At 37.2% G+C, this 15403-nt stretch overlaps 1 protein-coding gene across 9 annotated transcripts in view; it reads left to right on the forward strand.

The window, feature by feature from the left end:
• The window catches only part of eys (eyes shut homolog), a 400588-nt gene that overhangs the window by 332825 nt on the left and 52360 nt on the right, over nucleotides 1-15403 (forward strand). For all 9 annotated transcript variants that reach the window (XR_006924828.1, XM_046842744.1, XM_046842742.1 and 6 more), the window contains 2 exons: nucleotides 5640-5748; nucleotides 12060-12277. Coding sequence is in view for 8 of the 9 variants with exons in the window: in XM_046842744.1 (XP_046698700.1) it covers nucleotides 5640-5748; nucleotides 12060-12277 (327 nt within the window). In the remaining variant the exon portion in view is untranslated. The remainder of the gene's footprint in view (nucleotides 1-5639; nucleotides 5749-12059; nucleotides 12278-15403) is intronic.

A 15403-nucleotide genomic window follows, 5' to 3' on the forward strand; every position in this document is an offset into this window, starting at 1 on the left:
CATTAAGATTTTTTCCATTCAAGTACAATAATAGAATGTTCATCACATGCACTCTTTTTTTTCTCGATTTCCCTTTTCCATACCTTTTTCTTTCTTTTTAATGTCTAACAGGTTTTTTTTTCCGGATTTCTCACTATTTTTTTTCAAGCTTCAATCAGAGGCTCACATTTCTCTTTTTCTTTCTCTTTCTTGGGTCTTTTTATCTTTTTTTTCTTTACTTCTCCTAAATTTTTTTCTTTCTTCTTTTTCTTCCTTCCACTTTTCTTCCTTTCTTCCTTCCATCCTTTTTTCTTTTACCTTCCTTTTACTTTCTCTTCTTTCTCCTTTTGCTTTTCTCTTTCACTTTTTGGGTCTTTTTTCTTGTCTTTTTATTTTTGCTTCTACTAAATGTATTCCATCCTTTCTTTCTTTTTACTTTTTCTTTCTTGCTTGCTTTCTTTCCCTTTCTTCCTTTCTTCCATCCTTTCTTTCTTTTTCTTTCTTTCTTTTATTTACTTTCTCTTCTTTCTTCTTTTGCTTTTCTCCAAAATATTTTGGGGTCTTTCTTTTCCTATTTTTATTTATTAGGGTTTATTTTTGCTTCTACTAAATGTATTTCTTTCTTTCTTTCCTCTCTTTCTTCCTTCCACCTTTCTTCCTTCCTTCCATTCTTTCTTTCTTTTTCTTTCTCCCTTTTTTGCTTTTCTCTTTCATTTTTTGGTCTTTCTTTTCTTATGTTTATTAGGTTTTTTTTTTGCTTCTTCTAAATGTATTCCTTCCTTTCACCCTTTCTTTTCTTTCTTTCTTCCGTTTAATCTCTCCTTTCTCTTTCTTTCTTTGGTGTCTTTCTTTTCATCTTTATTTCTTTTGCTTGCTTTTCTCCAGTGTCTCTTTTTCTTTCATTTCTTTCTTCCTTCCTTCTTTTTCTTCCTGCTTTTCTCAGCCAGTTATTACAGCCTGCACATGGCAGATCAGTCGATACAGTACAGGGCAGCGTTCCTGCGGTAAAACCGAACCCGGAGCGTTTTACATTCCGATCTCGTCCCTGTGCCGCGGCTTCTTAATATAAACAGCAGTACGATATCTGTAACGTAATTATCATTCCGTAATTAAGATAAGCATCACTTTATTACAGATCGCAGCATTCGAGTCTTTATTAGAGTTTTTATAATAGGATCGTAAAATGGCCCGCAATCAAGTCTCATAACCTGAAACACGTCTAATCCCCCGTCCTATCGGTTTGCATTTCCTGCTCGCAGGCCTTCCTGGGTGTTAATGCGTCGCTCTGTATGCAGAACGAGTTTCATAACTCGCCTCGCCTCGTAATTAGCGCTACCTGAAGTTGAAGGGCAGTGATTGCCTGCATGGAGGTGTCCTGCAAGACTGATTCAAATTAGCGCAAGGGCAATCGGTCTGATTGCTCGCATCTGGTCGTTAGCCAATTGTAATTTCTTTCTTTCTTTTTTTTTGTCTCCCCTTCCTGTTTGTTGCTTTAGAGAAACAGCCATGAGAAGCTCCCATATGGGAAAAGGAGGATGCTTATTTTGGGAACGCTGACAGTTGTGCTACAATGAGGAACGGCGGGGTATTTTGAACAATGCTAAATCAGGACCTTGTGGTTTTCTGTTTTTTTTTTTTTTTTTCCTTCTTTTGTTTTTTTGCTTTTTTTTGCTTTCTAGGGTACAACGCTCCGTTGAAAACTCGTGTAACCTTGTTCTTGTTTTTTATTTATTTATTTATTTTTCTTTCTAATCCCATTGCGAGACTTCTGCAGAAATAGTCAAGATTCCTCTATTAAACTATATAATAAGTCATGTAATGACTCATTTAGGGCAGGAAATTTCCCACTATATACAGTAGTGTAGCAGACATTATTGTGTATGTACTTTACATACCCCATACAAAAACTATTACAATATTTACACAGAAAATTACTTTTTTTTTTTTATTCAATTAAATGAACTAAAGCTGTGATCAATGAAGTTCTGGAAGCTTCTTTTCCCTGTGAGACAGAAATTTTGGATTGATGATCTAAATGCCATTTACTGTAGACTAGGGAGGGAAAGATTCATCGTTTCGAAAGTGCGCATCGTCTTTCTTTCTTTCTTTCTTTCTTTTTTCCTGTCTGGCTTTTTTCCTTCCTTTGTTTCTTTCTTTCGTTTCTTTCTTTCTTCCCTTATTTCTTACTTTCTTCATTCCTTAATGTTTTTCTATCCATTTCTTTTATCCTTCATTTCTTTCCATCTTTCTTTCTTTCTTCCTTCATTTCTTGGTTTCTTCAATTTTTTCTTTCTTTGTTTGTTTCTTTTCTTTCGGCTATTTTGGATTAATGGCATTTACTGGAGACTAGGGAATCTCCTTTCTTTTTTTCTTTCTTCCTTCCTTCCTTTCATTGTCCTTGTCTGGCTTTCTTTCTTTCTTTCTTTCTTTCTTTCTTTCTTTCTTTCTTTCTTTCTTTCTTTCTTTCTTTCTTTCTTTCTTTCTTTCTTCTTTCTTTCTTTCTTTCTTTCTTTCTTTCTTCCTGCCTTCTTTCTTTCTTTCTTTCTTTCTTTCTTTCTTTCTTTCTTTCTTTCTTTCTTTCTTTCTTTCTTCCTGCCTTCGTTTCTTTCTTTCTTTCTTTCTTTCTTTCTTTCTTTCTGCCATCGTTTCTTACTTTTCTTTCTTTCTTTCTGCCATCGTTTCTTACTTTTCTTTCTTTCTTTCTTTCTTTTTCTTTCTTCCTTCCTTCCTTTCATTGTCCTTGTCTGGCTTTCTTTCTTTCTTTCTTTCTTTCTTTCCTTATTTCTTTCTTTCTTTCTTTCTTTCTTTCTTTCTTCTGCCTTCGTTTCTTTCTTTCTTTCTTTCTTTCTTTCTTTCTTTCTTCTTTCTTTCTTTCTTTCTTTCTTTCTTCCTGCCTTCGTTTCTTTCTTTCTTTCTTTCTTTCTTTCTTTTCTTTCTTTCTTTCTTTCTTTCTTTCTGCCATCGTTTCTTCTTTCTTTCTTTCTTTCTTTCTTTTCTTTCTTTCTTCCTGCCTTTGTTTCTTACTTTTCTTTCTTTCTTTCTTTTCTTTATTTATGTATTTATTTCTTCCTGCCTTCATTTCTTTCTTTCTTTCTTTCTTTCTTTCTTTCTTTCTTTCTTTCTTTCTTTCTTCCTGCCTTCTTTCTTTCTTTCTTTCTTTCTTTCTTTCTTTCTTTCTTTCTTTCTTTCTTTCTTTCTTTCTTTCTTCCTGCCTTCGTTTCTTACTTTTCTTTCTTTCTTTCTTTCTTTCTTTCTTTCTTTCTTCTTTCTTTCTTTCTTCCTTCCTTCCATCATTTCTTTCTTTCTTTCTTTCTTTCTTTCCTTATTTCTTTCTTTCTTTCTTTCCTTATTTCTTTCTTTCTTTTTTTTTGCTTTTTGGAAAATGAAAAATACTGAATTGCAGAGCATCAGATTTTTTTCCATTGTATCGAATTGCATCGTCGAATCGGATCACACCGCATCGTAATCTTTAATGTATCGTATCATTGGCTATGTATCAAGATGCGAATCGAATCAGCTTCCGTTACGGAGATGCACATCACCGAAGTCGTACATGCCAAACACGTGTCGTCTGATTATGATCCAGTCCATCTCTGGTTTTCTAGACCCTGGGAACATGAGCAAACTGTACACGCCTTGGAAAAATGTAATAAAATACTGATATCATGTATAAATTTGTGGGAATAAATCAAGGAAATATTGTGTTTGGGGGAGGCAACCAATGTTTAAATGCTGTTTTTTTTGTTTTGTTTTTTTTTGCATCAGATCTCCGTGACGATAGCTTTGATTGCATTCGCATCAAACCCGCACCTTCATTTTTCAAATGACGCTGAGCAAGTCATCCTTTGACGTTTCAAAAGAGCGATGGTAGCCTGCAGGAATCCGCCCCCGCAGCACAGAATACAGTACACAAACCCAGCAGTGAAACACCGTAGACATGGTGAAGCGCATGAGCACAGTGGAATATGTGCAATCAATAACAGGCTGAAAAAATAACGAGTGCATGGAAAAAAACAGTAACTGCTTTAGTGTGTGTGTGTGTGTGTGGCTTTTCCAATGCTACTAAACGTAATGCGTCTAGCATCCAAATCAGAATCATCTTTAGAGCCACGGGAAGTTGAAGCTTAGTGCTTAAGATGTTGGGTTTCTGATCAGAAGGTTGTGAGTTCAAATCCCAGCACCACTAATCTGCCACTGCTGGACCCCTGAGCAAGGACCTTAACCCCTCAACTCCTCAGTATGAGCAGGTTATTGTAAGTCGCTCTGGAGCAGGACGTCTACCAAATGCCATAAATGTAAATATCCTGAAAATGGAATTCCTTCCTTCCGTCCTGTCTGGCTTCCTTCCTTCCTTCCTTCCTGTCTGGCTTCCTTCCTTCCTTTCTTCCTGTCTGGCTTCCTTCCTTACTTTTATTTCTTTTCTGTCTTTCTTAGTTTTCTTTCTTTCTTTCTTTCTTTCTTTCTTTTCTTACTTCTTTCTTTTTCCTGTCTGGCATCCTTCCTTTCTTTTATTCTTTCTGTCAGTTTTTCTTCCTTCCTTCCTTCCTTCCTTCCTGTCTGGCTTCCTTCCTTACTTTTATTATTTTTCTCTTTCTTTCTTTCTTTTCTTACTTCCCTCTTTTTCCTGTCTGGCATCCTTCCTTTCTTTTATTCTTTGTCATTTTTCTTCCTTCCTTAATTCCTGCCTGGCTTTCTTTCTTTCTTTCATTTTTCTTTCTTTCTTCCTTTTTATTTCTTTCCATTTTCTTCCTCCTTCCTTTATTTCTTTATTCCTTTCTGGCTTCCTTCCTTTCTTCCTTTCCCCATTCTTGCTGCTTTATTTTCATTCTCTTTCTTTCTTTCCTTCTTACTTGCTTCCTTCTTTTCTTAAATTCTTCCTTTTATCTTTTTTATTTCTTTCTTCTTTCCTTCTTTCCCTTTTCTTCCTTTCTTCCTCCCTTCCTTTATTTATTTATTCCATTCTGGCTTCCTTTCTTTCCCCTTTCTTCCATTCTTGCTGCTTTATTTTCTTTCTTTCTAAATTAAAAAAAGAAAAAAGTTTTTAAAGATCACTCATTTTTTTCTAGTCAATAAAAATCTAACGTTTCAGATCTTTTGAAAAAAAGAAAGAAAAAAAAACTCATGCCTTATATCATTTACACCTTGTGGCAGCACATTAAATGAATTAACATAAAAAAGCCCATTGTTGCCAGCAGGAGACCTGTTAATGGCGTCCAACTGGCTGAGGAATATAAATAAATATATAAGTCTACAAACAGCCCTGCATAAATAAGTGCAGGCTGTACTGTGGTAATGTTGATGGAAGGGAAAGGGTAATTGAGGATGATTCGACTCTGATGCCGAGTTGATGCAGTGTGACGGCGAGGGTTTTGAAGCGCCGAGCGAGTCAGCAAGTCACACCAGCTCCATTACCAGGCCACACTCCCCTGGCCGAGTCCGCATCGTTTTTTATGCTTAAATGGATTTATTGTGAATGCTCCATGTTCTAATGAGATTTCCCTCCCTTTTACACCTCCGCTCACAATCTCACTCTTTTTTTTTTGCCTGTCACTCTTCTTCTGGCTCACTCATACAATCGTATATATATATATTCTGATTTCATTTCCATATCTCTCCTCTCCTTTCATCCCCCCATCTTTTCTCATTCTCTTCTCTCTCAGATATTGGTTGCCTGTCAGCCGAGATGGAGGGTTATGCGTGATTGAAGTAGCTGCGACTAATGGAACTGCTAATCGATCACAGAAATATGTATCTGAACCCTCGTCTGAGGTAAATCCAATACCATCACTGATTTCAAATGAACTCCGTTTGGTATTTGAGCAGTCAGCCTTTTCCGCAGTTATTATCAGGGCATCAGTGGGGACGCGATCAGGATCAAGTCACCTTTTCAAACGATGGTGAAGGTTTGAAGTATTTATTATGAATTATAAAGCATGGCCACATTAGTGTAAGTCATAGTAATACAGTGTGTACAGGATATCTACTGCAGCCTTGGTTCTTTGCTTATTGGTGATCTGGACCAGGAACCCATGCAGCTTGTGTTTGCCAGATGAGGACCAACACTTAATTTTAAAAAAGAATAAATATAATCACAAAGCCTAAAATGAAGTAATCGAAATATGACATGACTGGGTGTGATGTTAGAGAAAAAGAATTAACGATGTGAAGCCTAGTTACTGTCAGATTCCCTTCCAATAACAGCACTCCATGTATATATACAGTACAGACCAAAAGTTTGGACACACCTTCTCATTTAAAGAGTTTTCTTTATTTTCATGACTATGAAAATTGTAGATTCACACTGAAGGCATCAAAACTATGAATTAACACGTGGAATTATATACATAACAAAAAAGTGTGAAACAACTGAAAAATGTCATATTCTAGGTTCTTCAAAGTAGCCACCTTTTGCTTTGATTACTGCTTTGCACACTCTTGGCATTCTCTTGATGAGCTTCAAGAGGTAGTCACCTGAAATGGTCTTCCAACAGTCTTAAAGGAGTTCCCCGAGAGATGCTTGGCACTTGTTGGCCCTTTTGCCTTCACTCTGCGGTCCAGCTCACCCCTAAACCATCTCGATTGGGTTCAGGTCCGGTGACTGTGGAGGCCAGGTCATCTGGCGCAGCACCCCATCACTCTCCTTCTTGGTCAAATAGCCCTTGATGCCTTCAGTGTGACTCTACAATTTTCATAGTCATGAAAATAAAGAAAACTCTTTGAATGAGAAGGTGTGTCCAAACTTTTGGTCTATACTGTACATATCTTACAAAAAGAAAGTACACCCCTGACATATCAGCCACAATTTGAGTTTATCATCTCAATGGGCAATAGTATAGATATATTTTAAAGTAGTTATTGTGCAGCTTGTATAGCAGTACATATTTACTGTCCACTATAAATTACTCAACATACAGTAAAACCCCTTTGGACGAACATAATTTGTTCGTGAAAATTGCATGTCGGCCCATTTGTTTGTACGGTCAGAGATTTAATGTAAAATCGATTGAATCCATTCCAAACCTCATTCGATTGCTTATTTCTGCACTTATAAAGTATTTGTAGCTTATTTTAACAAACAAATACACCGCAAATTACCGTACGGTAAACATAATTTAACACATAGCCATGTGGTAGTGGTTGATTGCGAGTGTGAGACGCACAACACACTCGTACTTTTCCACTTCCTTCTTGGTTTCATTGGTAATTCTATTTACTTTAGCAAGGTCTCTTGTATCTTCGTTTGCTCTTACTATTAGTTGCTCGTACAAAAGGGTTTTACTGTACAGCCATTATTGTCTAAGTAACTGGCAACAAAAGCGAGTACACCCTCAGTTATAATAGTTGTACGTCGTGTCTTTGTGCAAATCCACACGTCCTCTTCATCATGTTCATGTTTTTGTCTGCTTGACAGAATCATACAGATGTGTGTATCTTGTATTAGAGCAGTTAAAATCTGGTGCTTTGAGTTAAATTCTCTCAAACTGACCACGGGATCTCATGGTAAAGACTCTGAGGATTTGAGATTTAGAATTGTTGCTCTCCACAAAGATGGCGTTGGCTATTAGAAGATAATTACAGTGTAAGTACAGTGTTCAGGGAAATACAGAGGTTTTCCAAGACGGGTTCCACTCGGAACAGACCTCACAAGGGTCCATCAAAGAATTTGATTCCTCGTGCTATCCGTCAGGTGCAGAAGCTGCTTCAAAAAACAGACTCATGAGTGCTGTTGCAGAAGCAGAAGGTCCGCTTGTCAGTGGTCAGACCATACCATATATATTGGAAGATAAACCAGTCTAAGGTCCAGAGCGCTCTGAAGTAGGTTTTCATCAAGGACATCACTGTACATTGCTGCATTCATCTTTCCCTCAATCCTAACTAGTCTCCCAGTTTCTGCCGCTGAAAAACATGATGGTATTGGTATTGGCCAGGTGCCTGGTTTCCTTCAGACATGATGCTTGGCATTCAGGCCAAAGAGTCCAATCTTTGTTCCTTTAAGCAAACTCCAGGTGGGCTGTCATGTGCCTTTTATTGAGGAGTGGCTTCCATCTGGCCACTTACCATACAGTCCTGATTAGTGGAGTGCTACAGAGATGATTGTTTTTCTGGAAAGTTCTCCCCTTTCAGAGTGACCTTCGGATTCTCCTCTCCCTGACTATGGTCCATCCACCCCCGCCCGTTCACTCAGTTTGGGATGAGAAAGAGTCCTGGTGGTTCCAAACTTCTTTCATTTACGGATGATGGCGGCCACTGTGTACACTGTGTTCTGTCCCGTTCCCCAGATCTGTGCCTCGATACAGTCCTGTCTCGTAGGTCTACAGACAATTCCTTGGACTTCATGGCTTGGTTTGTGCTCCTACATGCACTGTTAACTGTGGGCCCTCATATAGACAGGTGTGCGCCTTTCCAAATCATGTCCCATCAACCGAATTTACCACAGTTGGACTCCAAACATGTTGCAGAAACATCTCAAGGATGATCGGTGGAAACAGGATACATCTGAGCTCGAGTTTGAGTGTCATGGCAAAGACTGAATACTTACAGTATGTACATGTGATTTCTATCATTTTTTATTTCTAATACATTTGCAAAGATTTCAAACAAACTTCTTTCATGTTGTCATTATGGGGTATTGTTTGTAGAATTTTGAGGAAGATAATGAATTAAATTCATTTTGGAATAAGGCTGTAACAACAAAATGTGGGAAAAGTGAAGTGCTGTGAAAGCTTACTGGATGCACTATACCACCTCGTTTTTGTTCTGATTTCTTCACCACAGGCCTGGGGATATCAATCACACAGACAAGATGTGCATGCAAGATATCCAAAGTTAATTGACATACAGGGCGCATCTTTGGACCTCCTTAATGAAAGAGACCATGAAGTTACATATCAGTATGTGATGTACAAAAACATTGTTAAAGGCTGTACTGTTTTCGGGACATATGTACACGTTTAAAGACATTGTAAAGACATTACAATGAGAGTCGTAGTGACGATATGCAGGGAAAGATGATAGCAAGAAGTTACACAAACTAGTTCTGGTAAAATAACTGAACAACAGTTAATAAGCAGATCATCTGGCATATAAGTCCCTGTGATTTTTTTTTTTTAAAGAAATGATTACATACATATAATATACACTGTATGAATTACAAGGTTCGAGGTTTTTGTCAATTCCACCATATATGCAGTCATACAGTGGAATCAAAATACCGTTTCTTTTCTCTCTCAAGTGTTACAGCCAGAATTACTGCTTTTATAGACCTCATCATCTGGTCAGGGGTTCAGAGCAAAGTGCAATGAAATACTTCACCACTAACATCAATATATACTTTTTACAATAATAATGCACAGTCTGTTTTTTTTTTTATTATTATTATTATTTCCCCAGTATTTCATCACCAAAACAAGAGCTAAACTTATCAGTTCTTTCTTTATATCTAGAACGAACAAATATTGGTGCTGCACTGCCTGCATTGTTTCTTTCTTTCTTTCTTTCTTTTGTTCTGATGATGAAATTGTGAGCAGCTTGGTGCTGACTCAGCTGTCTGTACCTGTTGAATTGTATGCTTATTTAATTAAGTAAGGATATTGCTTTCCACTGAGTACAAATTTTCAGCACAACAGCCGAAATGTCTGTGCTCAGCAAATGATTCAACTTCTGCATGCCTTCAGATGACAGCACAGGTGGAAAAATATATGGAAACACCTCTGTTTTTATTTTAACTTATATGATCAAGTCACTTCAGGTTTCAGAAGAGCTTCACTTCTTTCGGGAATGTGGTCTTGCAGTTCCTGCATGTTATCAGGTGATTTTTGAAGTGGAAAATACACTTCGGTGAGAAATCAGTGATATGGAAATGTACTTTACACTCTGTGCTCGAGGGCTTCCTTTAAACTTCTGGTGTCTAGTAGTAACAATAGACATTTATTTCTTTCTATTAACAAAAATATTCTATTTTAAAATGATCACGAATTCTTTTATTCAACAATTAGATTTGCAGGAATTTTTTAATCCTCATTTGGACACATTCAATTACAATTATTACATTACTTTGAAGGTTGTTTTTTTTTTTTTGTTTTGTTTTTACATATATGTATTTACTTGTTTGTTGTTTTATTTATTTAGCACAAGAATAAAATGTTTTATTTTCAAAGTACAATGCATATACTGTGCAGGCGTATAAAATAAAATGACTGCTTGTTAAATAATATAGAAAATAACATTTTATGATTTTTTTTATAAAATAGAATAAATGAAATTAATACAATACATTTTTTATTATATTAGTTGAGTAAATTGGTTTAAATTTAAATTTAATTAAAACCAATTTAATTAATTAAATAAAATTCAATAAATGGAAAGATTCAATTGAATGGTTTACATTTGTTAGACCCCATTCGGTAATACAGATGTGTGTGGAAGTGTTTGAGTTTTCCGGCACAGTGCCACAGTGACACTGCGCTAACTTCAGTTTCTTTTTCATACCCTTGGCATTGTTGTGTATGTTTTCAAGTTTATTAGTAAAAAGGATTGCCTTCTGTACAGATGTGCACCGAATCAAAAGCCCTGTGCCGAAATGGTTCGGTACAAATACATGTACCGTTACACCACTAACCTCTCTAACCTATAGTGATAATGAATCACTGAATGAATCCCCTACGATATATGATTGAAGGCCCTTAACCCTACAGCTACTAAGTTGTAGGAATGAGATAAATGTAAGTTGCTCTGGATAAAGGTGTCTGCCCAAATGCCGTAAATGTTGTGTATATGACCAGTGAAACTTGATTAGATTTGATCTGCCATTTCCTGAGTGGAGGGAAATATGCAGTACACACTGGCTTCAGTAAAAGTGCCTCCACCGTAGTAATAATTCCTCCAAAATTAGTCTTTAGTAGTTATTTGGTGTGCACATACTTGATTATTTATATAATTGACTGTACAAAGGATTTGTTATATACAGTGTCCCTTGATAATATAAGCAATGTGAAAAATGTGTCTATTTTTAGCCTTTTGTTTAAAATAAATCACAAAAAAACTTCTGCTCTCATGGATATCAGTCAGTTGCAGTTTTGTCAAATATTTAATTTGTGTGTAACACAATAATGTGCACCCCTATGAATTTATATGTGTAAAATGCACCTGGTTGACATGAAACAGGAAATGGATCAACCATGACTTCCTGTGTCACAGAGGGTGCAAATCCCCCTAGCCATTCATCCCAATGGGTAACACCAAGTAATGTAGCTGTGAAGTAAAAATTTGTAGAAAAAAAACATTGAAAAATGCCATTTCCACCATCAAGGCAATCATTAAGAAGTTCCAGTCAACGGAAATTGTTATGAATTCAATACAATATTAATTATAGTTAGCAGTTTTAATATTGGGACATTGCAAATCCCAAAGCAGATCAACCTGGTTATCAGTGAATCAGCCTGGAAGAAGATTTGTGTCTATATCAAGGATTACAGTTTGAGGTTTGCAGAAGTTAGGGTCAGAAAGTCTTTCAAGTTGGTCATTCTAAAAGAAAAGTCATCCACCAGTGTAGACCTAAAAATGTGAAAAGATTCTGTATTGGATAATGGTTTTAAATTCTTTGCTATGCATTTTTTAACTTCTTTAGGCATTAGAGACTGCCAAGCTGTTATCCTGGCAGAGGGAGGCAGCAAAAAAGATTGTTTGACCGAAAGGGTGCCAATAACTATGACGCACACATTTATTCAATAAGGGTGGCAATACTAATGGAGGGCAACTCAATGTATTTTTGAACAACGATGGTATTATTTGCTCATGTTAATTCGTACAAGTTTCTAGCTACGTTGCTAGCTATTTAGCAAATATTTTCCATAAAGCCCATGACAATGATTGTCAGCTATTTGTAAGTACTGTAATTTAAAAACAATCAAAATGACAATACTGTGTCTTGAATTAAAAGAAATTCCTTACTTTCCACAGGACAACCTGGAGGTTTTATAGAACATGACTCTACTCAATGGCACACTTGGTATTTTTAGCAATTCCTTTTCCAAATATTGTCTTCTATATGTTTACATTCTTTTTTTTTTTCATTCTCTTAGATTGTTTTTGGGCCCACTTTCCTGGGTGGTGTGCCATCAACTTCCTTCCATGGCAACACAGGCAATGTCTCTGGTTTTGTGGGCTGCATCCTAGAGCTTCGGGTCAACTCTAGAGAACTTCACGTAATGGAAGACGCGCTTCGCGGACAAAACATCCAAAACTGTGATACAGCGGTGTGTCAACACCAACCGTGCCGAAATGGAGGAACCTGCATCAGGTATGCAATCAGTGTGGGTTTGCTCTCCAGACATTCAGTTTGCAGTTTGCCCATTATTACAAATCAGGGATTATTACATCAGGCACTCGGGCATCATTCATTGCCTATTAATTGATAAATTATCCAAAGCAGGATGATCAGCAGCATCAAGGATGATCAGCAATCATCAGCAGTAACTCTTGCCTCTGCACTATTGAACTAAATATATGTCTCTTTGGAGGAAAGCGTAGTATATTTCATCAGAACAATGACCTTCATGTTTAATTCATAATTCATGTTGCACACATATAGATTGAACCTTGCCAATGAAGATATTCGGGAGCACGAATAAGGCTGTAAATAGTACTGGCTCATCGGCCAACCTATGCAAATGGTGGTAAAGTTAAGGACAATAAATGACGCAAACAAGACTTTGGTAACATCTGGATTAGGGAACTGCATCTACGTAACTGAGGCAGATGAGATTCACATCGCATAACCTATGATACATTAAAGATACATATAAAGCAGCTACTGATGCGATTTCGATTTGATTCGACACAATGCGATTCAATTCAGTACGATGCAATGGAAAAAATATGATGCTCTGTAGAAAGTAGTGCAGAAAGTATTTCTTTGGTTCAGACAGAAAGCAAATTAATTTACTCAAGTACCCTCTGACTAACGCGTGGCCCTTTCACAAACACGCCTTTGTAGTGAGAGAAAAAAAAAAAGATGAAATAAAAACCAGACGTTCATTTCGTTTTGTGTCCTCAGGAAGTTACAGCTCTACCTCTGCCATGTTAATCTGTATTCTATGTGACTCTCAGGACACTCCTCGGTCTCCATAGTGTCGTGAGACGTCATTTTTTTAAAGAAGCAGCAGCGTTGCAGAGAGAACACGCTCGAGAAACAGATTAGCGAGGAGAAATTGATCTAAAATATCACCTTCTAAATAATAAAAGTAGGGCTAATTGGTAAAATAGATAATAAGTGATAATGAAATTTGATGTCAAATATGTTACAAATGCCAACTTCTATCCAATGCAAACTTTTTTAACTGGATGCGACTTTTATGGCGATGCACCAATAAGAATCACTGAATTTTACTATGCAAATTCTGCACATTAGTTGACTTCTTTGTGTAGATACATCTGTATATTGATTTCAGGGTTGGGGGTCAAATGTCAAAAGTTTGGAAACAAGTAGTGTTCTATGGTTTTTGAGAGACATACGCATGTTCCTTGTGTCCTGAAAATGAAAAAAAGACTGTTTCTCCCTACTTTTTACAGGCCCTGTATTTTTCTATTTCTAAAGCTAAAAGTCTATGTAATTTTTCTGAGATAACAAAACAGGTGTGTGTGTGTATGCGAGCGCTTGTGCTCGATGTTAGCAGGCAGACACGTGCTTGAGTTGAAAATGACTGTAATCACAGGCTTGATTGCATTACTGATGTATGCTAACAAAGGTGTGGATGTGTGACTGCTCTAACCTCGAGCAATCATTTGATTGTGGCCAATTTTTCCGCGAATATGTAGCGATTTAACGAATCAGAAAAGCCGGTCTCTTTGGATGAACACATTTGCAGATTTTAGTTGATGCCCCAAAAAAAAAGAGAGAGAATTTTAATTCTTTAATCATTTGGCTGGGTTTTCAACATCATACAGACAAAATAGTTGATGAAAAACTGTGATTAGATTCGAGTTTAACGTGACCTTAATGGTATAATTGCTGTAGAGGATGCTCGCTTTGAAACCCTTGACGCTTTTAAAAGCTTATCTAGATAAATATGCTATATTTTAGTCGGAATAATAGCCAGTTTAAAACATTTTGGAGTGCTTTTTTTTTTTTTGGACGTACCTTTTTTCAGACCTTCTGTGGTTTCGAATCAGGAACCACTGCTTAAACTTGTATTGTTTTCTTTTAATATGCTGATGTGATTCTTGAAATGTAGGTAATTTGACCAAATGAAGTCTATTACAGAAAATACTTCTTTTTTTACCACCCCAAGCATGCATTGTAGAGATTTTGGCCAATGCTAACAATTCTTGGCTTGCATGTTGCCTCCTAGCCTTGTGTCTAACAGCCTATTGAGAGACCTGAAAAAAAAGAGGGTCAAGCTCAAACGGAGAAGTCTCGCCTGCCGGGTTTGCATTTAAATCGTCTCATTTACATCCTACTCACTCGCTCGTTTTCCCTGCTCACTTCTAGTGGAATTTGCTTTTCTTTTTTTGATAATCTCACTTAGATCCTGTTTTCTGTGCTCTTGCATCATATTGGTCGACAGAGGTGGAAAAAATTATTATTTTGTGTACTTTTTCACAATTTTTTTATTTTACTTATGTACTTTTTTTGTTTGAAATATTTTACTTAGCTATATTTGAAATCATATCCGTTCTTCTTCTTCTTCTTTCGACTGCTCCCATTAGGGGTCGCCACAGCGGATCATCCGTCTCCATACCACCCTGTCCTCTACATCTGCCTCTTTCACACCAACTACCCGCATGTCTTCCCTCACCACATCCATAAACCTCCTCCTTGGCCTTCCTCTTTTCCTCCTACCTGGTGGCTCCATCCTCAGCATTCTTCTACCAATATAATTCATGTCCCTCCTTTGCACATGTCCAAACCATCTCAATCTCGCCTCCCTCACCTTGTCACCAAAACGTCCTACATGCGCTGTCCCTCTAATAAACTCATTTCTAATCTTGTCCATCCTCGTCACTCCCAACAAAAACCTTAACATCTTCAGCTCTGCTACCTCCAGCTAAATCTCCTGTTTTTTACTCAATGCCACTGTCTCTAATCCATACAACATCGCAGGTCTCACCACAGTCCTATAAACTTTCCTTTCATTCTTGCAGATACCCTACTATCACAAATCACTCCTGTCACTCTTCTCCACCCACTCCACCCTGCCTGCACTCTTTTCTTTACTTCTAACACACTCTCCATTACTTTGCACTGTTGACCCCAGGTACCTGAACTCCTCCACCTTTTCCAGCTCTTCTCCTGCAACCGCATCACTCCACTGCCCTCCCTCTCATTCACACACAAGTACTCTGTCTTACTCCTACTGACTTTCATTCCCCTTCTCTCCAGCGCATATCTCCACCTCTCCAGGCTCTTCTCAACCTGCTCCCTACT

Source organism: Silurus meridionalis, chromosome 28 (assembly GCF_014805685.1).
Source record: "Silurus meridionalis isolate SWU-2019-XX chromosome 28, ASM1480568v1, whole genome shotgun sequence".
In the NCBI taxonomy this organism is placed as follows: domain Eukaryota; kingdom Metazoa; phylum Chordata; class Actinopteri; order Siluriformes; family Siluridae; genus Silurus; species Silurus meridionalis.